General features: G+C 47.9%; 1 protein-coding gene across 2 annotated transcripts in view; it reads right to left on the minus strand.

Annotated features, from left to right (window-relative positions):
* Positions 1-25,374, minus strand: part of OSBP2 (oxysterol binding protein 2) — a 131,231-nt gene that overhangs the window by 96,289 nt on the left and 9,568 nt on the right. For both annotated transcript variants that reach the window (XM_026860051.1, XM_026860050.1), the window contains exon 2: positions 11,317-11,525. In XM_026860051.1, the coding sequence (XP_026715852.1) occupies positions 11,317-11,525 (209 nt within the window). The remainder of the gene's footprint in view (positions 1-11,316; positions 11,526-25,374) is intronic.

Raw genomic sequence — 25,374 nt, forward strand, 5'->3', positions numbered from 1 at the left:
GGGGCAGGGGCCAAGCCCTGCCACCTGTAAGCCCTCGTGTCCTGCCTCCCTCAGGGCAGTGGCACTGGCAGCCTCCCGGGTTGCCCCGTGCTGCAGAAAGCCACTATCAAAGACAAGGGATTTGCTTCTCCAGGTGGAAAGGGCTGGTACTTTGGACTGTGGCAAAGGCCTGGGATGATAGCTCACTCCACAGGTCACATTGTGATCTCCCAACAAAAGGGAATCGGGTTTAACACACATTTCCCTTGAAAATGCATCTGCTAGGGGTGGCAGGTATCAGTCTGACAGTTTCTACCATAGCACAGCCAGCAGCAACAACCCTCTGCTTCCCACCACCACTACGCAGATGCTCCGAGGACCCTGGTGCATCGAGGTTTTCAAACCCATCACTGACAAGTCCTCAGTTAAAACGATAAAAACCACAACGTTAATGCAAACTGAAGCTACTGTCTCCGTTCTTCCGCAGTTACTGTTTAAAACCGGTCATCATCATATGGACCAAAGCCGGAAGGATCAGGGGATTAATCCCCCCCACAATGGGGCATGGGATTTGACCCAACCTATGGATTTTTACATTTATGTGGCAGCAGATTTTGAGCCAGAGTAGCCAGCACCAGCTCCAGGGGTGTGCTCTGGGATCTGCCCACCCAGCTCTTTACAGAGATTAGTTAATGCAGAAGTAACAGCTCCTCCTTACCTGCACATGCTCAGAACGACACAGGGAAAGGGACTGGACACATAGGTAAGGCAAAATTTTATGCACTGCAAGCAAAGGATGGGACCTTCAAAGGCTGTTTCAAGCCCAGGTGAAGTAACCAAATGCCACTTCTCATTCTCCAAGTGAAAATTAAACATGAGTTAAGGTAAAATGTGTGCACAGCTTCCCAGGTTATATTGATTTTTGCACTGCAGTCTTGACAAGCAACCTTGATAAATTCCTTTGTCAAAAAAAATGAAATCAAATGGATGCAACAAAAAAAGCCACCATGCATTAGACAAAGGAAACATTTATTTACAAACAGCTGAAAAACATGAAAATAATGCTTACTGAAGTCATGCACTCACATGCAGCAAATAGTAGCATTTGTCGAGAGCACAGGGTGAGAGGTCAATAATAACTAAGGAAAAAAAACCACATATTTTAGAGAAACAGATGGGCACAGGAGAAAAAATAAATAGTAACATGACACACAGGACTTCTAAAAACAAAACAAAATCTGTAGTAAATAAAAAGACAGCAAAATAGAAAGCGCTCTGATAAGTATCAAGGAAAAAGGGTGACAATTTGAGGAGTAGCACAGTCCTCACTGCAGATATTTATCCCTCTCCTACTTTTGCTGGTGAAACATTGCTCTTCAACTCGCCAAGGGGAGAACAGAGCTGATCCCTATTGCTGACAGGCTGCTTTTAGCCCCCTAATTTTGCCCAATCTTCCAGCTCCTGCTGCCACAATGCAGGGCTGAGTAGGGACTGGGAAAGATTTTTCCTCCCTGTGTACTTGCACCAAACTCCTTCTACATCAACTCAGTCAAAAAAGAGCCTTTTCCTTCCCCCCACCCATCCCAGGTCCCTCTCAACAACCCTGCCAGCTTTGCAGAAGGACGAAGGGGCCTGAAGGGCTGGTGTGGCTCCGTGCAGCACAGTTGTGCCAGCAGACTCCAGCAGACCTAAAAATCTCCACAAGCCACCAAGGCAGCACCCCTCACCCCAACATCAGCTGCAGGCAGAGGCTTTCGGCACAGGAGCCACAGCACCACTACCAGATTTGTAGCCTAAAAAGGAATAAAGTGGGTTTTAATTTAACAGCAATGCTTCTATAATTTAAAAAAAAAAAAAAAACTAAAAAAATCAAAGGCTTCCTATAAGATCACCATGAAAACAACTTTTCACTCAAAGTCTATCAATCACAGCGTCAGTGACATCTCACAGACCCAAAGTTTGCTGTATTCACACCCAGCATCTCAGGTCGTTGTCGTCAGCTGATATCCTCGTGCTGCACATCCCGACCCTCCTCCTCCTGCAGGAGCATCTTTCCCAGCACCCGCGTGGGAGCAGAGGCTCCTGCCCACCGCTGCCTCGCTCCTGAGGAACAGCCGTTAACAAAACCCTCGCCCCCTTCCCTCCTCTGCGCGGTCACGTTCAGTTATTTATTGTCAGGGGGCTTATTAACGCAGGTTCACCTCTAACACTGAACTCACACAGGATTCCGAAAAGCAGCTGCGCTGAGACCAAGCAGCAAGCTGTCACAGCCACGAAGCACAGCTCACCGCACACGGCCTATCTGAGCACCAACTCCAGCAGCTGTATTTTAAAAAACTAAAACATGCTTCATGAATTCATGCCACAAATCTGCCAGAGTGTAAAACAAAACTGCAGGGTGACTGCTCAGCAAGCAAAGCACCAAGGCTCCCTGCTTCCTCCTGCTCCGTTGGGCCCGTGCTGTCGGTCAGGTGTAAGAGCATGTCCTGCAGGAGCAGTAGAACACACCATGAGCTGGGACATCATTTTCCATCCTACTTCTGAACCCTGCTCATGCACCCAGTGTTTGCAATACTAACATGTAACTGCTTCCACAATACCATTCCACACACAACTGGGAGGTTTTGTAAATCATAAGATAATCTTGAAGCATTCTGCCAGTCTTTCCTTGCCTTTTGCCACTGCTGGTGCACCAGAACCCCTCTTCCACAGACACCTGGCCAGTGATGAGCGAGCAGTCCCGTGGCACATGCAGCAGCAGCGCAGCTCCCGCGTTCACTCCAGAGGACGAGGCTGCAGCAGCAGAGGTGGCCTATATACTGCAGTCTGCACGGAGCTCCCTGCTGGAATGTTTAATTCGTGGTGTTATGTAAGTACCATTTTCTGTGTTCCTTTGCTATAAATTATTATCATGGATTACATCTGCAATAGAATAATATATAACGCGGTATATGGGTGTGGGAAACGAGAAAGGTCAGCACCAAACTGAGGAGGTAAGCCTGTTTCTTGGGTAACTACCTCAGTGTGCAAGTGAAATGGAAAACAGTAAGGGGAGAATTAAAAACAGATTAGCAAACCAACAAAACAAAACAAACAAAAAAAAACCAACAAGGGGGATGGGAAGGGAAGGATTTCAGGATTCCAGGCTTGTGAAATACTGGAAATTCCTAAAGAATCACCCCCATCCTCCTGATGTCTGCTTTGTCAGGCAGCAGACAGTAACAGTTGGAGGCTGTGCGGAACCGGACTGTTTAAATCCTACTTCAGCTGAATCCATCAGGATCTTACCAGCTCCAGATATTCAAACTGATTAAATACTCTCACTCCTGGGCATCCCATCTCATGGCCTGAAAACTCTGGTTGAGAAAAATTCCCAGGCTGATCAGACAACCTCTAAAAGAAAAAAAAAAAAAAAAAAAAAAAAAAACAAACAACCAGGAAATCACCTTTTTTTTCCCCCCTCAACACCTGATTTTCAAGAACATGCCCAGATACATGTTCAGACCACTTTAACCACCTGTATTTATAAAGAAGTCAATGCTTCATAACCCTCCATGTTTAGGGCAACTGCCAATAGTCCCATGGCCTGCAAATCCCCAAGTGTTCAGCCGCACCAGATGTGAAGGACCATAGTCATCTTCTTTACATCCAAGCCCCAAAGCTCTTGCCTTGCCTCGCAGAGCCCTTTCGTTTCTCACAGGATGCCTGGGAACCCCGTCCCATCACACTGTGTGACAGCTAGGGAGGATCTCGCCGCACACTTACAATGTGCCTGTGGCAAGGCAAAGGCTGGTGAAACGAGGAAGGGACTCGCAGGAGACTGCCTGCACCCTCCAACATGCCACTGGTATGGGTCAACCTGACTCTTCAACCCCTCCAGGGATGGGGACTCCCCCCCTGCCCTGGGCAGCCCATTCCAACGCCCAACAGCCCCTTCTGAAAAGAAATACTTCCTAAAAGCCAGCCTGACCCTGCCCTGGGCAGCTTGAGGCCATTCCCTCTTGGCCTGGCGCTGGGTCCTTGGCTCAAGAGACTCATCCCCCCTCTCTGCCCCCTCCAGGCAGGGAGTTGCAGAGGGCCAGGAGGTCTCCCCTCAGCCTCCTCTTCTCCAGACTAAACCCCACCAGTTCCCCCAGCTGCTCCCCAGCAGACCTGTGCTCCAGACCCTGCCCCAGCTCCATTGCCCTTCTCTGGACACGCTCGAGTCATTCAATGGCCTTTGTGGGGTGAGGGGCCCAAAACTGAACCCACTCAGCGAGGTGCAGCCTCACCAGTACAGGGGTAAGATCTCTTCCCTGTCCCTGCTGGCCACGCTAGTGCTGACACAAGCCAGGATGCCATTGGCCTTCTTGGCCCCCCAGGCACACCGCTGGCTCCTGTTCAGCCGGCTGTCAATCACCCCCCAGGTCCTTCTCTGACTGGTCTGCACACCCCACCCTCAGGGTACATCACAGCATCCCTTGGCTGCAGCGAGAGAAGCTGAAGTGCTGACTGCAGCTCCCAGCGGTGGTTGAGATGGATCAACCTGTCCCAATCACAACCTAACAGGGAAACAGGAGAGGCAGAGCATCCTGCCAGATGCAGGAGGGAACACGAGTGAGCAGCAGAAGGCATGGAAAGGACAGAGGAATCATTAAGAGCGGCAAATCCAAGTGAACAGCTCCATCTCAGCAGAACTGCCAGTTTTATTTTCCATGGCAGCAGTACCCAGCACAGTTAATGGCCATCAGTTGTCCTAGGAAAATCCAGGCTCCAGGGATCAAAAAGACAATTAAAGACCAAGGTAACTGAGCATGGGCAGCCAGTGCCTCTCCAGGCACGAACCCTATGAACAGAGGGGAAAACAATTCACAACATGATGAAAAACATCACAAGGAGGATGGGAAAAGGGAGCACTTTTGTAAGAACAACTGGAAACAGCAGGGACGATTACAGCAAGCAATGAGCTGGCATTGAGGGCGTATGGACAACAACAATGGGGACTGTCCAGTCCTGTCACAGCCACAGCACAAGGGCACCTGGCAGGAGCTTGCTGGAGGGAAGCAACCAGGGGATAATTCACAAAGCAGGGTAAGGAAGGTCACAGATGCTTTGCAGTATTACATTCCCAAGTCAAAATGTCTTTTGCAAACAAAACACATACTTCAAAAGAGGAAAAAATACAGTCAAAATACATCAAGCAATGAAACTCAGGTTATCAGTAGACAATTAAAGGGAAAGCTGAGGAAAAACTAATTACAGATCCTTTTTAATCCTACTGCAAAGGCACTACAAGTGGATCTAGCATGCTGAAGCAGAACTACTTGCTGGCAGCCTGCTTGTGTGAGCTGCAGCCCTGAGAGCTGCATCTTGGCTCTCACCCACCAAACCACACGCCAACCCTGCAGTGGGATTACCAGCCTCCACAGCAGTGGTGTTACTCTCCAGAGTTGTATTTTCCCTTTACACTCCGCTGCAGCAGAAACTCATCCCAGCAGCCAGGGCAGAAGGCATCACCAGCAGTAATAACCCTCCTCCTTCCCCCTTTGGACCATTCAAAGCTCCAGGTCCCCAACTATCTACAAACAAGTCCCTATAAAGCTGCTTTTAATCACTCCCTATTTGCTAAGAAAACAAAAACCTGATTAAGGCACTAAGAATAACCAGACAACCCATGCAGTCAAGCCCTGTTATCCCAAATTCCAGAGACTACATGTGGCCACACCTGGGTGTTGGTCTCAAACCGAATCCTCCCCCACAGGTGACACAACCATGAAAGGTTGAAACCACCACGTGAAGCCCAACGCCACAACTGACAGCATCATTCCAGCGGCAGCCTCGCCAGGATGGTCACACAAGGTCAGGCAGAACACCCAGGCAGCTTCATCTCTTCTCTAGTCAGCAAATTAGAACCACTATTCAGGAAATAAGATAAAGAAACAGGGCACATTCAGTAGTTTTTCCAGGAATAACTGCTTCGCTTTTAGTGCTGTGCTGCTTAAGGACCTCCTGGGTTGCACTTTATATATTGAAATATTACAGCTCACATCCATGAGCAATGAAATTGCACCCAAATCTGTTCAATCTCTCTGGATTTTCTGGCTTCCTGCAGCAAGTGCCACCATTTAATTTTGTGTTGTATAAAATATTTATTCTGTTTCATTTAAACCTATGACCTGATAATTTCCTCCTTGCTCTTGTTGTAAGCAAATCTCCCCATCTTTTCCCGCAGCATTTACTATCTTCCATACGGCATCTCCAGCTGTCATTCTTCCAGATGGAAAATTTACTTTCCCTTGCTGGAGGAGGTCTTATTTGTCTGGTTAATCTTGTGTCTGGTCACTTTTTGTGGTTGTTTTCTGTTTTGTTTTGGGGAAGGTTCTTTTGTTGTTTTGGGGTTGGTTTATTTTTCAGTTTAAGTTCTACTGAAAAGTTTGTGAGCTGGTGTGATGCAATCCAGGACCTCTCGAGGGGACAAGCATTACAGCTGCACATGGAGCAAACATACATTTTCTCTTTTCTTCTTTTCTTAGTGATTCCCAGCTTTGTTGCTGCACTAATGTCTCTTGAGTCCCGACTTCAGCATGAGACACCTGATGCCTTTGAGGGAGGTTGGCAGGTGAGCTGGTCTTGGCACAGATGTGAACACTGATGTATGCAGTTAACTCCGGGTTTTCTAGTACCACGGACACCAAAAACACCTTCAATCAGCCTGAAATCTGCTGTGATTCAGGTGATGACCCGAATCACAGAGTGAATTTCAACCTCTCCCCCCAGGAACCCCTGAGCAGGGGGCCAGAAGTAGTCATCAACTCTCTCACCTCTCCAATCACCAAGCAGCCCAAGTTCATCTTGGGGTGTTTTCCAAAACTATACCGAGTGTATTTACCTAGTGTAAAGAAAGATTTTTTTTTTTCTGCCATAAAAAACTTATTAACCACAGTCATCAAATACTTTTAAGTTCACATCCTCCAAGCCACAATAGCAGAGAGAACACCAAGCTTAAGGAGCAGATAAAAGCCTTTCTTTGCCACTGCTGCTCTGCAAAGGTGAAGTTGCCAAGAGGCCAATGCATGAGCTGCCAAAATCCACGTGGTGACCTGGGTACAATACGGTGAGTGGAGAAGGCTGAAATTATTCAAGAATTTACAAAGGGCAATTACAGAGCTGTGATTTTCAGGACAGATAAACAGCACAGGGCCACACCAAGCACCAATGCAAGCACAGCATGTGCCCACCCTTTCCATGGGGTGAGAGAGTGGATCCACTCCATGGAGTGTTATCCATGGGTACCATGTGGGCAGATCAAGCTTACTACAACGTCAAAGTTTATAAACCTAACAGGAAACAGGAATGCCAGATTTGGCTCAGCTGAAGCTAGATGCAAGCCATCCTGTCCTGTCCTACTGTTACACCATACATTTATCTTAGTGGACTTAAGCACCACATGGAAATTGAGGAGAGCGCTAAAACAGCAACCCAGCTCCACTCTCTGCCACTAATCCACCCAGTACCACTAGGCAGGTTTCTCACCAATGAAGCAGGATGAGGACATCAAGCTTTCTCAGGTGACATCTATCAGTACTTACTCATGTCTCAGCTCATGGATCATTACCAAAATAGTCCCAGATACCCACTGTGTAAAAGGGAAGCCAGAGCTCCTTCAGTTACGCAGAAGAGGAAACAGCAAAGTCTCCCATCTCATACTTGGTTTGGGTGTAGGTTTTGCTATTTCTTAAAAGTAGAAATGAAAATCAGTCCTGTGAAAATGGCACCTCTCAGTGCACAGCTCAAGATAGCCAGTAGTCAAAAATGCTTTCGTACCTGTTTTGTTCAAGTGAACTACTGGAGTAAAAGACTCTTTTCAGCCACCCCAAAACAGTTTCCCTGTAGTCAAAATATTCGCAGTGTTAACCTGATTTGCCAGTCATGAACCCCATCAAAGCTCAAACACCAAGAAAGCAGTGAGGGACCACTGTTTTCTGCATAAACAAGTGAATGGAGAACCCCAGCTTACATCCAGTAGCAACTAGAGTGTGGCTCATCTTTAAAACATTTCCAAAAAGAGGTCAAGCTTTTTTCTTTATTTAGATTAATTAATTCCACACTAACACATTGCCCCTTTTCAGATGCAAGGAGAGAAGGACTCCAAAGCACTAGGAAGCAAAGACACCCCCTTCCCTCTCCTGGGAGCTCCTTGACTGCTGAAAACTGTAGAGCGCCAAAAAGCTGCTCCACATGTGAGACTGCTCCGGTGCTCATGGCTGGAGACACCTCAAAAGCAGCTGACTTGAGCCCAGCCATCTCCTCCCCAGACATGCCACCTCCAACAAAGCCTCCACGTCCCTGAGCATCAGCGGAGAACGCCAAGGACGGGCTCCTGCTGCAGACAGGGCAGCGCCCGCGAGTGGGAATCACCCTAAGGATGTTTCTCGTTCCCTTCCCCAGAAGTGCTGGCAGTGTTAGACACAAACCTGCTTCTCTGCCCACCTCACCTGCCCCCTCCAACACTCTTCCAGTCTTCTGCCCCCCACCCCCAAGCCATCGATGCTCCCTCCCTGCCAGCATAAATCCATACAGCTGCTCACCACCCTTCACACCCACTGTCCAAGACAGCCCCTGTGCACTGACCTAGGCTCTACAGAGCAGCCCCGGGAAACACTCAGGTTTTGGTGATCAGTCAGGGTAAGAGAAGACTCCCAACATGAGCAGACCTGAAGGACCAAGGGACTTACTTCTTCAGCAAATCCAGACCCTCCACTTGTAAACACCCAGCCCAGGGCTCTGCACAATGCCCGGCACTCAGAGGGACACAACACTAGGAATTTTATTTCGATTCAAGCAAAACACAGTCAAACCTAACACACAATCATTCTTTACCTTAATTAAAAGATCTGTAATTGGGACAAAACACCATCAGCCAGGTGAACATTATAAATTAATTCACCAGTGTCCTCAGCTCTAAACTCCACAGCACAAGGATTCAGTGCCCGTTTACAGAGCGTCTCATCCCTCGGACCAGACCAGAAAAGCCTGGAAAAACAAGAGTTTGGTTTGGTTTTTATTTCCCATCAACTCCTCGGCCTGGATCACAGCATTGACCCACAAACCGCTGAGTCAGCACAACCACGAGGCAGCACAGAAACAAGCATCCGCAGCCAAATCAGCACTGCTGCCGCACTGTCCTGACCCTGAAAGTACGGCCTGAGCTCACTGGAGTTAGGAAGTCAGCACATCCAGAGGCTTAAGAAAGGAAGTCTCCACATTTGCTATTTTTATGTAAAGACACAAACCAAAATAACTGCGCGTGACTCAGGAGGCAGCATTGCTGACATCCTCCTGCAGCCCTGGGCTGGGCAGGAGCTCGGCAGCCTGCACCACTCCACGCCTCCCCTCCTATCACCCACAGCCCGACAATCAGAAAGGTGAAGGTAAAGGCACACTCCAACCTCTCCCACATGCGAGGTCCTTTTCTAAAGGCCTAACCCAGCTAAAGGGCTCGCTTCCTGCTACAGGGTAAGCGACACAGGACCAACAGCACTGACACCCAGCTCACTACAGCCAGGACCTAGCACAACATCACACTCTGCCGGGCAAAGCAAGCATGTCTAGAAACTTCCATCTTCTCCTCAGGCAGCTGTATTCTCCATCAGTATTCAGGTACACTCCAGAGCTGCAGTATTAAGGGACAGAGAGTTCACAATACTTGATATAATTAAATCTGTAGATGCTAGTGCCCTGAACACGGCATACTTGAACAATTATGGGAAACGGGTAAGTGGCTCGCGCACTAATCAACTTCTGTATGACCTTGTGGGATGGCTAATTATGTGAAAGTCAGACCACATTAGTCCAGGACTCAGGGCTTATTCTCCTGCAAGTCAAACCATTGGCACTCTGGCATCCTGCTGCCCTCTACAAAACCTTACTCCAAGCACAGGCTCTGCCTGCACAACGCCCCCAGCAGCCAGCATCCCAAATGACCATCCCACTGGGACACAAACAAAAACATTAACACACTGCCTTCCAAAAACATGGTCGAACTAATTTTGTGTGGACTGTGTATTTTCATAAGTCAGCAGCATTAGAAGGCAGTCTCCATCTACAGAGCCTTGACAGCCGCTCAGAGAGCTGCGCCCCACAGCCACCCCACGGCACACTGTAATTTTGGTGAGCATGCAGCAGCGTTTCCCCTGGAAAAGTAGAGGTTTTTCTTGATGCACTGACCCAACCACAACCTTCCTCCGTGGCAATGTGAAAGTTAAGCTTCACAAACTCTTCACCCACAGATGCAAATTCACTGCAGTCAGCAGCATACAGCAGCATCTGCAGCTGTCCCAAAGCCCAGACCTGGACAGTAAAGATAATACCCAAGCACTGAACAAAAGTGCTTTTCCCTGGTCACACCTTCACATGCTCCTTCTCTAAAATATATTCATTCTGAATATACATTTACATTTTAAGCAGAGTGTTACAAAATCGGGTGTTTGCTACACTTTTTCTCTTGTATAAGGCCTGATTTCCAGCATTCAAGACAAGATCTGACAGTGATTTTATTTTAGGACAGAGGAGATAGACAGCTTTTTCATTCATTCACGGGTTTTGTTTCATGAAACTTGAAGCCATTCTCATTTGTTGACCAACTGTTAATCCCAGAAGGGTTATAAGCATTGAAATATATCTAAAATACTCTAAAGCACCCAAACAACCCATTACACAAGGGAGCAGTAAAAATGGCACTGGGGAGGAGCTGCGTAACAGGCACAGGGTCTGACAACTAGATATAATGCAGCTGTCCCAAACATACATTAATAAATACCAGACCACAGCATAGTGTGTGTAGGGGAGAGAAGGGAAATACACATGGAGAGACACATCTCAACTAATTGTACATGTCCATCATCTACTATCTAAGCTATGGGCGAACAGAAGGACACGGCCCTGGCACTGTGTTGCGAATTGGTGATCCCTGGAGTGCCACTCACCGCTGCACTGAGTGCATCTTACAGCATTCTCTGCCCACACAGACCAACCCCAAGTCTCCAGGAGAAAGGCACATACATCCCGCCTTCCAGAAGCATCATTAGTGCATTTTTACTGGCTCTCCACAATTTACAGACATTACCAAGGGCTTTAAAGACCTGTTCAATGCTCCACAACCAGAGGAGATGATGTTGGGTGCACACAGTATTGTTTAAAACCCTTTGTGTCTCTGTGAAACCATCAGCTATTTTTAATTGCATATGAAACAGTATCTGCCAGGGTTTCTGCACAATTTAACAAGCACAGAAGAGCTGGCTTACAAGGTGGTTTTAAAAAGGATCTAGTTGCACATTCACACACCAAGACACACTCTACCTGACTGGTTGTTCCTCATGCGGATGGCTTTTGCTTTGGCCAGCTCCAGGGCAGTGACCCAGCGCTGCCTCTCCACTTCTGAGTTTGCCTTTAAGTGGTACGTCCTTCCCCCGTTGGAAAGCACAATGTTACAAGAGTCCTCCGTATCGATATGAGCCGTGGACAGGTTGATAGTCCCGCGACACGTGTGGGCCATTTCTGCCTGTGTCCTGCATGGGAACAGAGGGAAAAGGAAGTGTCAGTCCCCCTGCATCCAGCCTGTACCCAAAACACCACCAATGCACCCTCCCGTGCAGCACAGACCCCCAGGAACATCCCAAGCAGGCAGCAAGCCTGTCAAAGCCACCAAAGCTAGAGAAACTCCTCAAAAGAAAAAAAAAATAAAGGACAAGGCTGCAGTATTTGGCTTGAGCTTGTTCCCTTGTACGAAGGTCACCCCTAGCATTTAGGCTGCTGGTTTCACATCCTGCTGTGCTGATTGCTTCTGGCCGCCCTAAAAGTGAAATTACCAACTGCACACTGCTGGCCTTTCTCATCTCATTTGTACTGCTGTTTTTCTCCCTTCTCTCTGCTATCCCACCTCCAGCATCTAGTATTTCACGGTTCTTTATATCCTCTCTCTTCTGTCATTGTCTTTTGTCTAAGTGTGATAAGATCTTCTATGCAAAAAATCTCCATTTGTGAGGCAAATGAAAGCAGCACAACTCCTCTTCAGCTGTTAAAACACCTTTACTGCTGGCAAAATTGGTTAGTACTTCCCTAGGCTCACCCAGATGAGCAGTAGGATTTCCTGGGGATAACTTCCCAGCACACCAGCCCTCCTCCCACCCCAGCTGGGCATACCATGGAGAAGCCAAGCCCACGCCGCAGCAGCCTTAACCCACCACCACCCCACTGCTGACAGTCGCATCCAGGACTTCACGTCCAGGGGCCAAAGTCCCCCAGGCTGTACGAGAGCACAGCACACCCCTGCCCCGTACCACAGTTCTGCTGGTCCCAGCCAGGGACAAGGCACAGCAGGTTGCTTTAAAGCGATGACCCCTCCAGCAGCCACGATAGCTGCTGCTCCATCATGGAAGTATTTCCACACTCAAACACTCTTAGCTCTCCATGGGCTTTTAGCTTTATCAAAGCTGAAATGATCACTTAATTTTTTTTATTTATTAGTTCTCCTGTTTCCTTCACCAGCTCTCACACCCCAGGAGAGCAGTCAGGGCCACGCTGCCTGCCCGCCATGGCACAGCGGGTGCCGTGCCGGCTGAGAGCGCAATTCTTGAACACAGAGAGACACTTTCTCTTTTCAGAGCGTGCAAGCTGTGGACGAGCCACAAAAACTGACAGCCACTTCTTAAAACATGATTTAACATAGTGTTTTTAGAAGCAACTAAAGTCACTTTAAAAAAAAAAGTCACAAAGACTAGGTTTTTAAAGGCCAAAGTAGTCTCAAAACTGCCTGTACACCCACTGCTGCATCGCAGATGCCTAGAATAGCTCTACAAGCACTGAGCCAGAGTTCTCAAGGTTTCCCACCAGCCGAGCAGACACGCTCAGAGCAGCCAGCAGACACAGACGACAGCATCACCAATGCCATACAAACCCTGCCAACACTGGGGCACGCACAGCGGCCACCAGCCTGCATTACCCTGCTCCCATCCCTAGGGACACAGAGGCTGTAACTCCTGTGTCCCTCCAGCCAGGAGGGCCTCAGCAGCACCTGGAAGCCAGGACCTCTGGACAGGAGGAATTAAGAGTGTTTTCCTTGACATTCACTGTATTTTTCCATCTTTTACTTTACTCCATTCTTTTCACTTTTGTTTTGTCTATTCCCTTTCTCACCCTGTTCATCTCTGCTGCATACCCACCCCTCAACCCTCCTCATTCCTCACCCACCCTGACGTTAACCCTCTCACTGCCCAGCACCCTCTCCCCCTACCACACTGCTATCCCTCCCTGAAAGTGCAACTACAATAAACACACTTGGCATTAGATCACTTGTGTCCCAAAATGTTCCCTCTGCCCCCCAGCATCCACAAACCACCTAACACCTTGCGTTTATGCTGTGCAGCAAGGTGGGATCCTTCCCGCACACCAATCTCATAGAATAGACATCAGTGACACTTAGAAAATTCAGTTTCTCCATGATTTCCTCTCTTCTGCTGCTGGCTATCACTTCCCATGGCACAGTTTAATCTAGCCCACCATTTTCACTCACCTAACTAGTCAAAGGTCTTAGGAAAGTTTTAAAGACTATAAATCTCCCTAAATCCAGGTGACCATCCTGGGGGACAGAGGTAGGAGCAGGCCAATACTATCACAGGATAAATAAGCCTTGTATATTTTTTAATGCCTCTTGTCCAAGTCATTTCCAGAGTCCTCTCCCTTTTCCTAATATTAAAACATGCTGGAATTGGGTTAATGTCAGATAATCACTGCAAGGATTTTGCTAGTATTTCAACAAAATACATTACTACACAGTTGCTCATTGAGTTGCAGCAGCAGGAGGAATTGCAGTCATTTATAGGAATTACCTGCTCCTTTCATTTCCCTCAGCGTAGCAGCATAGTCCTTACCCAGGAATGTCCCCCAGGTCCATCATTCCTCAGGTCCTGTGGATGGACACCTGTCTGAAACGTCCCACGGTACAGATGGAATCAGATTCAAGCAGCAGGACAGGCTCTTGCCTCATCACACCTCCTCATCAGCACTTTCTAGAGCAGTTCACCATGGCCACAGGCAGTTGGCGTGAGCACCATGCAGAGGATGATGACCCTCCCAAAACCACTCCATCACGGCAGCTAAGTAACTCGGAGCACAAGGCCTAGTGAAGAACAGGTGCTCCTCATGCATTCGAGTGATTTTTAAAGAAGTTCAACCTTGCTACCTGAAATATTTTCCAAACAGTACCCAGGGAAGGGGAAAAAGCACTTACTTCCAACTGGTTTGGAAGGCTTGATGGCTATTTGCTGCATGATAAAGCACCTAACACTGAGAAAAGCTCCCCTCAGACACCAGAGGCTGCTTCAGACTCTAGAAGTAGAAAATCACCCTTGCTTACAGCCTTGAATCACCAGTTACATAGCTCTGCTCCATGTCTCACGTCTGTCTGTTTCTCCACCACCCTTCTGCTGTTTTTCTCCACTTTCTCCTTGTTTCTTTACCCAACATGTCTTAACCCAGCTATTTGCTCCTAAAACTGCAGCACCCTCAGGCCCAGAAGGTCTTTGTCAATCCTCACATTGCAATGCCAAGTCTCTGCCTCTGATCTCCCTCTATGCAGAGTCCTCATCTCCATCCAGCTTCTTATTTTGTCAGGGCATTCCCAGTTACTCCTTTTTTTCCACCACTAACAGCCTCCCTCCATCCCAAAAGCAGCCACCCACCATCCTGCTGCACAGCTCCTCCCAGCTCTCAGATCACTAATGACTTCGTAAATGCACTGAAGTCCAAAAGTGATCGCTGGCCATAGCTTTTCCTAAATTTTAAAATCCAAGTCACATCTTTAAAGCCAGGAGCTGAACAAGCCATCAGCTGCTGAGCACCGGAAGCTTTCACAGAGGCAACAACACCAGCTTGGCAAGTACAAGACTATTCCCACGAGTACTGGGGGCATCTCCCCTTATTCCTGAAAGGTTTGAGGCAGTTTGCATGTTGCTTCTTTCTCTGTGGCTCTGAGCACGGTGACAGCCCCATCGCATCACACGGGCAGGGGTCCGGTGAATCCCTGAGTTTCAACATGGTTCCCTCCACATCACCTGTAAAAACCACCACGTGCTGGTGATGGGCTTCCTAAACCTTCTGGCCCTGTTCCACGCACTGATGCGGCAGGAGAGCGAAACCTTGGCTGCACATCACTCGCCAAGGAACACATCACATACACAGGAGTCTCTAAGTCTCTTGAGGGAGGTTTTATAGCCTAGAGATGCTCTCAGAAAGCATCAGTGATGGAGTTCATTATGGAATGGAGATACGGTCACCACGTGGGGAGAAGAGGCAGCAGTTCAGAGATACTCATTACCAACCACACTGCTGGAGTTGCATGTTACACAGAAGGAAGCCATTCTGGCTAAGCATGAACTCAAACCCCAAGCCCCATAACCCTAACTCCAGCACCTCGAGGACTCCTCTCACCTGCTCAGCCCTGACACTGTTTTGCAGAACAGATTTAACCTAGATCCACATACAAGCTCAACGTGCAGACACAGAACCCATGCAGAAACAAAAGCCTCTTGGTACCTCTTGAGGACTAGGGTTCATGTCTTGCAGCACCACAGGTTAAGTTCAAACCCTATGTACAGTTTGATCACGCTTGCTTGGAGGGAGGGGTGAACTGGCTCCAAATGAATCAAGCACTGATTTTCATTTCCAAAGTCGTCATCCTCATGATGCAGCACATACTAATGTGTTCCCAGATGGAATTACTTCCTACCTTGAGAGAACTGCTAAAATTATTTTCTCTTCTACACAAAACAAAGGTCCCCAAGGTCACTTCACTACATCAATTTAAGTCATATTAAACAGTCTTTCTCTCTCACCCAAGAAAACTGTTTCAGTACAGTTTTTTGTTCTTTAAGATACCTTTCTGTGCCAATCTGCATGGGAAATCAATTCCTATCAATCAGCACCCACACACGAGGCAGGCACCTGACCCAACCCTGAGTCAACAAGCAAGCAATCTCCTCTGACTGAATGCAGGAAAAAAAAAAAAAAGAAGAGGTGCCCTTCAGAAGCACGCGTGGTCAGATGGATCTGCTTATTCACTGCTAGCAGCTCAACTATTGCATAACGTGATCCAGGCAGATTTTCTGATTCTCGACTTTCTGTAATAATCTGAGCACTGCACATATGGGAGAACACGTGGGCAGGCTGAAAAAAATATGAAGGAAGGTTAAACGTGGACATAGACCACACAGAGGTGGATGCAGCTGAATATCTGGGGCTTTTCTGCTGCTCCCTCACAAAGCTGATCAATGGGATTCACCTTCGGAGATACAAAATTATAGTTCTGCATGGGAGACACAGAAGAAGACTGCTTTGCATACAGCCCTTGCCAACACACACAGTGTGAGGGGCTATGCGACACAAGGAGAAGATTTTTTAAAAATACCTACAGGTGTTTAACAGCAGGGAGGACTACAGCGCCCATCCAGCAAGAGGAAAGCTAATGTCCAGGGTGAATATAACCCCTTTCCCCCCAGAGCACAGCAGCAAGATCCTCAAAGCACCAGGGCAAGCTCAACGCAAGCCCTGAGCTGCCAGGGGCTACACAGCTCGGGCACCTGATTCCAGACAAAAAAAGACCATGAACTATCAAGAGGGATGTGATCGCTTATTCTCAAAATCATTCTTGTGGCAAAAACGGTGCTGCTCATAGATGCACTAGGATCATCAGAAAGGAAATCTCTTACTCCATAAGTATGAATATACTTTATCATGATGCCAGCAGTTCCCTATTTCAGCTGCCAAACCTTCTCTAGATGAACAGGTCCCAGTTCCTGCACAGATTTTGTCAAAGCTATCAAAAGATCCTGCTCGAGATACAGACATATTTGCTTTTTTTATTTCAACACCATGTAGGACACAGTAATAGAAATTTCAGATTGGCATCATCACTCAGGCACCCTACCCGCAAGTACAGGAAAGCTCTTATATCACAGCAACTTGCAGAATGCTGGATTTTGCAAAAACCTTCAAAGACCATCTTTTTGTTAAAATATTATTTGCAGCTTTTTTTTTCCCCCTCAGGAAAAGCTGCTTCAGATACTTTAATACCACAAATCTAAACAGAGAGCTTGACAAGACAACTTATCAGCATCAGTTACTTAAAAGGCCTTCAGCATAAAACTCCTGGAGTTTAAATTTTAGCAACTCATTCTGCAGCCTGACAGATCAGCTCCATGCTGTAGTGCAATAAAAGAACACCAAATCACGATTTAAAGACCTGCTTTCCAGTTCTTAAGGAATACTTGAGCTACACAAGGCTGCTCAGTATGCCAGTGCTATGCAAGAGAAAGATGCTCCCAATTTTCAACAACTGTAAGAAATCTTACTATATAAAAAACAATGACATTCCTTTGTAAGAGCTGAGAAGACAGATTTATCATCAGAGCAGAGAAAAGGTGGTGAAAAAGTAGGTAATAAAGAGTTTTTCATCTACTCCACAGCTTTGGTTTCAGTGATGCCACAACAGCCAAAGATTTAGCTTCAGATGCTGGTAAGATATTGCTTACATGGCTTTTGTAACTACAAGTGCAGCTCTGCTGGAAGTTAATAGGATGCAGTGAGCAATAAATAGCCCCAGCTCACAATCTGCTCCCAGACACTATTCACTTCAAGCAAGCAAGCACGACGGACACTTGTGGAATTTCTCTGCTAAGATTTCCTTTCCACCAGCAAGGCTCAATGACATTTCTGAGTAGCCTCATCTCCTCTAAAACTCAACTTCTCCTTTTCTCACAGCTGAGATGGGATCAGGCAAAGAGCCCCAGCAGGGAACTGAGACTGCTCTGCACAGCACCCACTTTCCAAGCAACCAGTGGTATTTCAACATGCTTTATAGCTTGACCACCGATAAGGAGGTTAGGGAGAGCACAGCAACCCAACTCTGAACCCAGAGCACACATCTGCAACCCTGGCAGCTCAAGAGCTACTTCAGTTCAACCAAGCAGAGGGGGTACCACACATGTAGGGACCTTGTTACATTATGTCCTGGCTAGGAGCATCCAGCTTCACAAGGGTGCAAAAAATGCTCAGGCTAGGGAGTGCGCACCTCTCCAAACCAGCTTATCCACAAAAAACGCAGCAGGACACTCTGCAATCACTGACCTGAGACTTCTCTCCTAAACTGGGAGGGCCAATACTGCCTGCACATGGGTTCCCAGCATCACTCTGTATCGCTAGGCACCTTCACCCCAAAAAGGCCATTGAATGACTCGAGCGTGTCCAGAGAAGGGCAACGGAGCTGGGGCAGGGTCTGGAGCACAGGTCTGCTGGGGAGCGGCTGGGGGAACTGGGGGGATTTAGTCTGGAGAAGAGGAGGCTGAAGGGAGACCTCCTGGCCCTCTGCAACTTCCTGCCAGGAGGGTGCAGAGAGGGGGGATGAGTCTCTGGAGCCAAGGAACCAGCGCCAGGCCCAGAAGGAATGGCCTCAAGCTGCCCAGGGCAGGGTCAGGCTGGCTCTGAGGAAGGATTTCTTTGCAGAAGGGGCTGTTGGGCGTTGGAATGGGCTGCCCAGGGCAGGGGGGGCGTCCCCATCCCTGGAGGGGTTGAAGAATCAGGTTGACCCATCGCGGAGGGATCTGGTGGGGTTGGGAACGGTCAGGGTGAGGGTCATGGTTGGACTGGAGGAGCTTCAAGGGCTTTTCCAACCAAGATGATTCTGTGGTTCACACAAAAATCGAAGCACAATTTAAATTGTACTCAGAAAAATGAGAAAAAACACTCGCTCCCTCTCCCTAGAGATCTTTCTCCTGTTATCTCAAAGTAATTTGCTTGCTGCAAGCCTCAGGTAACCAACACACCCGATTCTACACCTTAAACACTAAATTCCCACCTTATCACTCTTAAGGCCGTTCTGCTTTCCAGAGTAAATGTAGGTCACTGCTGGGCTCAAACATGTCCCTGTGCTGACAGCCACAGCCACCTCCCTGTGACAGCCTCGGAGAAGCACAAGGTGAGCAGCATTTAAAGACTCACATGTTCTTGTCTTTCCTATTCCAGCATAACCTCAGGATTTCTCTCACTGCAATTAAGTCACAACACCTACAGTTTGGGCATGTACATTAGAGGCTGCACCTGAAACTCCAAGTCTCCAACCACACACTTAGGAGAATTCACCCCCAGTGCAAGCGGGATGCTGAAGCCAGCACAGCGCACAAGCAGCCGTCTGAATCATTTTTTCCTTTGGGAAAACAGCAGCAAGTGTTTAAACAGAAATCTGCTGTGAGCTACAGCCCTGGCTACAGGCAAGAGGCATCAGCAGACACACCAGATTATTTGCCAGGTTATCACTCAGCTGCTCGATCACTGTTTACCAGTCAGGAAATATTTTCTAATTTAAATAGTATTTACATGAAAATCTATTGGTGTTGCTGTGAAATCTTCTTGGGTTTGTTTTTTCTTCTCTTCCCCTCAATTACTACTTGAGCTGTAACAGCTCACAATGGGCGGCTGAATTTTTGCAAGGAAGTTTTACTGTCCACATCTGAGTTTTGAGTATAGGTCCAGAAACAGCCTCCCCAGCACCACCGTGACAGCCAGGTCCTGCAGGTCATGCGCCTGGGCTGGGATGATCAACACAGCACAGCTGACAGAGCCAAGAGGTTCACTGACACTGGGGATGCTCCTGGCTTTTTCCTCCATTTCAGGGAGAAAATAAGAAACAGAAGAGTCTGTTGAAGAGTCTGTTGAGCCCTTGAAGAGTCTGAAAAGTCACAGGCTGTCATTGAAGAGAGTGAAATTATTTGTGGTTTGCGGTATGGCTTTTTTGAGACTCTGGATGTGAGGTACAAAGACCTTATACTGCCACTACATGCATGGCAAGAAGCTGGACACAAATCCCTTGGATCCCACAAATCCCACAAATCCATTGGACAGGTCCCTTTCTGGAGCCGTCAAACTCAAGGAGCTTCCCTAGTGAGCTCCACCACTACACATGGTATTTGAAGAGCTAGAAGCTTGGAAATTTTTGGCTGTAATATCTCAACAAAATTATGAATCAAGGCTTCTGCACTGGTGCTGCAGATCACATCCAAAAATCAATCCAACACAGCCAGAAGTAAACACCATAACAGCACAAGCCCAACATCTCAGGGCACCCTCCAACACACCAGTAGATCTGGAAAGGATGGGATTGATAAGCACGTTGGTCTGGAGATGCCCTTACACCTCTGATGTCAGAGAAGCTCAAGGACCCAAGTCACAACTCGCAGCCCAAGAACTGAAGGGAGCTGTGGCAAGACAACTTATCAAACATCCCTCCACACCTCCATCCTGGTTGCTCCAGCCACTCAACCAAATTCAGCCAGCCCAGCATCACCTCACATCTCAGCACTCACACACCACCACGTAAACACTGGGCTTTACAGAATCACACAACCATCTCTATTGGAAAAGACCTTGAAGATCATCCAGTCCAAACATGAACCTCACCCTGACCGTTCCCAACTCCACCAGATCCCTCAGCGCTGGGTCAGCCCGACTCTTCAACCCCTCCAGGGATGGGGACGCCCCCCCTGCCCTGGGCAGCCCATTCCAACGCCCAACAGCCCCTTCTGCAAAGAAATCCTTCCTCAGAGCCAGCCTGACCCTGCCCTGGGCAGCTTGAGGCCATTCCCTCGGGGCCTGGTGCTGGGTCCTTGGCTCCAGAGACTCATCCCCCCTCTCTGCCCCCTCCTGGCAGGGAGTTGCAGAGGGCCAGGAGGTCTCCCCTCAGCCTCCTCTTCTCCAGATTAAACCCCCCCAGTTCCCTCAGCCGCTCCCCAGCACACCTGTGCTCCAGACCCTGCCCCAGCTCCATTGCCCTTCTCTGGACACGCTCGAGACATTCAATGGACTTTTTGGGGTGAGGGGCCCAAAACTGAACCCACTCAGCGAGGTGCAGCCTCACCAGTACAGGGGTAAGATCTCTTCCCTGTCCCTGCTGGCCACGCCAGTGCTGACACAAGACAGGATGCCATTGGCCTTCTTGGCCACCTGGGCACACTGCTGGCTCCTGCTCAGCCGGCTGTCAATCACCCCCCAGGTCCCTCTATGACTGGCAGCTCTCCAGCCACTCCTCCCCAAGCCTGGAGTGCTGCTGGGGGTTGTTGTGGCCCAAGTGCAGCCCCCCGCATTTGCCCTTAGTGAAACTCCTCCAGTTGGCCTTTTGTATCCATTCCCCAGTTTTCTCAGCAAGATGACGAGGATAAACATTCCCATCCTGATCTACCAAGAACAGAGCAAGGCAAGAGAAACTCATAATGTAGCAGATGGACTGCAGAGCAACACAACCAGGAGGCACTTCCCCAATTAGAGGGAGTCCTGTTCCCGCATCTGCTCAGGGCTCCCTCACAGCCTATTCCCTCCCACAGAAGGGAAGTCAAGTCACCAGCATTTGCATCTTGGGACCAGTAGTTCAGCACATCCCGGTCCCAGGAAGACCAGAAGGTTTCTTTGCAGAAGGTTGTGGAAGAGTATTGCCCCTGCAAAGCACAGCGGTCCAGGACACAGGCACAGATCATTGTGCTCCTACCTTGCATCACATGACCATGGATATACAGGTAAAACAGGGCAGGTTTTGTTGTAACTACAAGAAAAAATTAAAACGCACATTGAAACTCATTTAAACATGGGCATTTTGCTGGTAGAGAAGTAGTACATCCCCAGAAACAGGTAGGAAAATCAACTCTAAATGGCTGCAAAGTATTCCCCTGGCTGTTTGCTAATTGCTACCAGTATGTCAAAACAATGCAGACGTTTAATACAGAAGTTGTGCAGACATCTCACGTTTAAATGTTTGTACGAGAAGATTATTGCATTCCTGTTAACCTTGCGCACAACACAAAGACCATTCTCTGGTGGCGAAGTGTAGATGCTTGACCTCCCTTACCACTCCAGACCTGATCACTGCGGGACCAGTCTCATCTCCGCCTTTGCTTTCTCCACTATACAGTAACCTGGAAACATTCAGAAGTTCAGAGATTAAATTGAAACCAGTTTATTAATTTCATTTTCCTACCACACTGCAAAATATCATATCCTTAACTAAGTTAAGGGCTCTGCAGTCATAGAGTAATATTTATACCAGCTGCATAACCAGGAAATGCCCTTTAGAATAAAGAGACTGCTGCAGGCAGAAGCAAGAACAGAAAAACAAGGACAAGGAAACAAAATAAGCAGAATCAGGTAATGCAATAGATGGGGACAGAAAAGAGGAGATACCAAATGGATTTACAGCCGGCCTGGACCACAATAAGAGCAATGCTTTGAAATATTTTCAGCAGATTTATTTTTTTTTAAAGATGATGCAGAAGAATCACCACAGACCAAGGTAATCAGGCTGATCCTTTTCTTAATTAAATGAGGATGGAAATTTCTCTCAGGGGATTTTGCTTCATTATCGGGAGTGGGGGGCAGCACAAAAGATGACGCAGTCACAAGCCTCCATGGTGCAGGAAAGGCCATTTGTGCCCATCTGCCATGCGGCTGAGCAGCGAGGCTCGCTCTTCCCACGGGACGCTGCTCTCTGCCTGCGTTCCACGAAGCACAAACCAACTCCGGACGATGCACAAGGATTTCCATGCAGAATTCACAGTCTAACAAGACTATCTGGATTAGGTCAAGCTCTCTGATCCTTCGGTGACCCCGGCAGCACAGCCAGCACCCAGTGGCATTTCCACACAGCGCAGGGACAGGAACCGCGCTCCCCGTCTCGCCCCGCCAACAAAAGGCTGTTGTGCCACCACTGCTTCCTCAGCATTGCCTGCACCAGGCAGCAGCTCCCTCCCCACCTCAGCAGCAGCTTCCAGCTCCATGCCACTGCAGCTTCAGGGTCCTCTGAGCCTAAGCTGTCCATCCACGCTGAAATCTGGTGATTTATTTCACAGTCACCATCATTCCATCCTCGATATAGGAACATTCAAAATATTTCATGCAGAGCAGCCCCGCAGCATGGTTACAGAAACCCATCTGCATAAGTGCTTCACGGCACATTTTCCAATAAACTGAGATTTTGCATGTCCTTTGTTCAGAATAATTGGGGGTATAAAGCCAGTGAAATCTCTGTATTCATTTTTATGCATGAGAAACTCTAAAAAAACACTTTAAAATTGGTTTTATTTTGAGGCCAAAAGCTCACATGCCTGAAGTTAGGGGATGTAAGCATGGACACCAAATCTCTTGGGGTTAATACTCTCCCTTGGTTCAAGGGAAAAGGATTTTTATGACAACTCAAACCCAGAAAACAAATGCCCAAGAGAAAGCAGACGTGTGGCTCGAGAGGTATTTTCCCAGCTCACACAGTAAGCTCACGTTCAGCACATCACAGCTCTCACAAACCACAAGCTCCGCGTGACAAACAGCTCGAATTTTTTCTTTCTTCCTCTTTTTCCCTTCACCAAACCTAAGAAGCCACAAACAACACCCAAACAAGCCTATGGCAAGTGTTGTACTGAGATTTCTGCAAAAAATCACGATTTATTTTTCTATTTAAAGACCGATTAATCTGCAATTGGCTGCAATCAGGATGGGCACAGATTAGTAATGATCAGGTTTAAGGGAAAAAGCCTGCAATCCAGGCTGCAATCCTTGCCAGCTGGAGGGATGCCCACAGCTCAGGCATTCACCACCTCGGCAGCTCATGGGAATATTCCCACTTCGGACCAGCAGCAGCTTTCCAAGCTGGTTTCTGGAACAAGGCTCCACCCACATGCAGGACCCAACATCAGTGAGCCTCAGCCAACACTGCACAAGCAAGGATTTAGGGGTGACTTAACCTCTCCTGTAATACATGGATGCAGTAAGCAAAGCAATCTGGATTTCACAGTCCTTTCTCCAGTCCTCTTTAGTTTAGCTGTAGCACCCCAGTGTAGGGCAAGCCTTTGCAAGGAAAAACCTGGAAGACACTTCTGCTTCACATCATTTACAAATAGACCTTGTCTCTCCACGCTTCATGAAGAGGAAAAAAAATCTACAAGGGATCTCAGGAGGTAATTTGTCAGAAAGACATTCTCACCCACAATGGCGCAGTGTAGGACAAGGCACCACACTCATGCCTGCCAATATGCTGTAAAGGTTTAATGCAAAAATCTCACGAGCACATTTTGCAAACGTTAGCACTTTCACATCAGAGGCATCATCGATGTAACAGTGAGTCTTGGAAAATTCACTGCTGGCAAAGCATACAGATTTAATAGGTGGCCAGGTCAAGAAAACTGACAATGTTGCCAAGCTGAAACATCTCTGAAAACACCCAGGCTTCCCCCCTGCTTCTCAAATAAAAGTGCATCAGACCTGCTGGCTAGATGGCTGAATAGCGCAGATAGCCCCATCTGGCTCATCAACAAGCAGTCTCCTCCAAATATATAATATATCCAAGCAGGGTGCCCAAGTACAGGGCCTCTTGTTTCCTGAGAAACCAGTGTATAAAGCCAGTATAAACGCACACAGACTTATAAATGCTTTTAGATCAGAGCCACATCAAAATGCGCAGACGTGCCCCAATTCCCTTCCCCTCATTCCCCAAGAGAAGATGTTCTGCTTCTACAGTGCTCCCACAAACAAGGCTTCCACCCCAAGTGAAAGGATGCTCTAAAAGCAATCTATCCAGATTCAGGATTAGCTTTTATAACACATTTATGACTCTCCCATGTGCAAAATGCAGGTTTTCTGCCAGGAAACCTCAGCAGTGGTCAGGAGGAAAAAAAACTAAGCCGTCATGTGGATATCAGCAAGCACAAGACATGGTCTGGCAAAGAGACTTTGTGTTGGTTTTTTTATGAGAAAAACTATTTTTAAAAAAGCATCAAAAACACCCAGTTACCAGTAAGCATATCCACTCCTCCCACCATGCTGTGCTATCTCCTCTCCACCTCTGGAGAAGCTGGTGGTGGCCCTGGCTGATAAGGATATCAGCCCTGTAAACAAGGGCACCCAGAAAGAGCTCTTGAAGCCACTAGTTTGGGTGAGCAGCTTCACCTGTTCCCCAGGGCGAGCCATCCCCTTGTTCTGTAGGGCAAGCTTCCCGTGCTGGCATGACACTGTACAACCACAGCTCTGCTCCAACGCAACACTGCCGCAGCCTCCTAAAAGGGGATTTTACTCCTCATCTTCCAGCAGAAGCAGAATTAAAGGCTGTAAAGAAACTCAGCGCAGAGCGAGCAAAGCATTATCTAGTTGGGAAAATATGCTAGTACTTGGCCAGAAGGAAACCCCGTAAGAGTATATCAGAGTACTAAGTGTCCCGTTTACAGCAGTCAGTCCACAGCTGATAGAGCACACACAACGCACCCTTGCCCATCTCAGCCAAGAAATCCAGACCACAAGGTCAGCAGCTTTAGCAAAGCCACTGCTGTACGGTCGAGC

The sequence above is a fragment of the Athene cunicularia genome (assembly GCF_003259725.1).
Source record: "Athene cunicularia isolate RWA chromosome 15 unlocalized genomic scaffold, athCun1 chr15_part1, whole genome shotgun sequence".
NCBI lineage: Eukaryota > Metazoa > Chordata > Aves > Strigiformes > Strigidae > Athene > Athene cunicularia.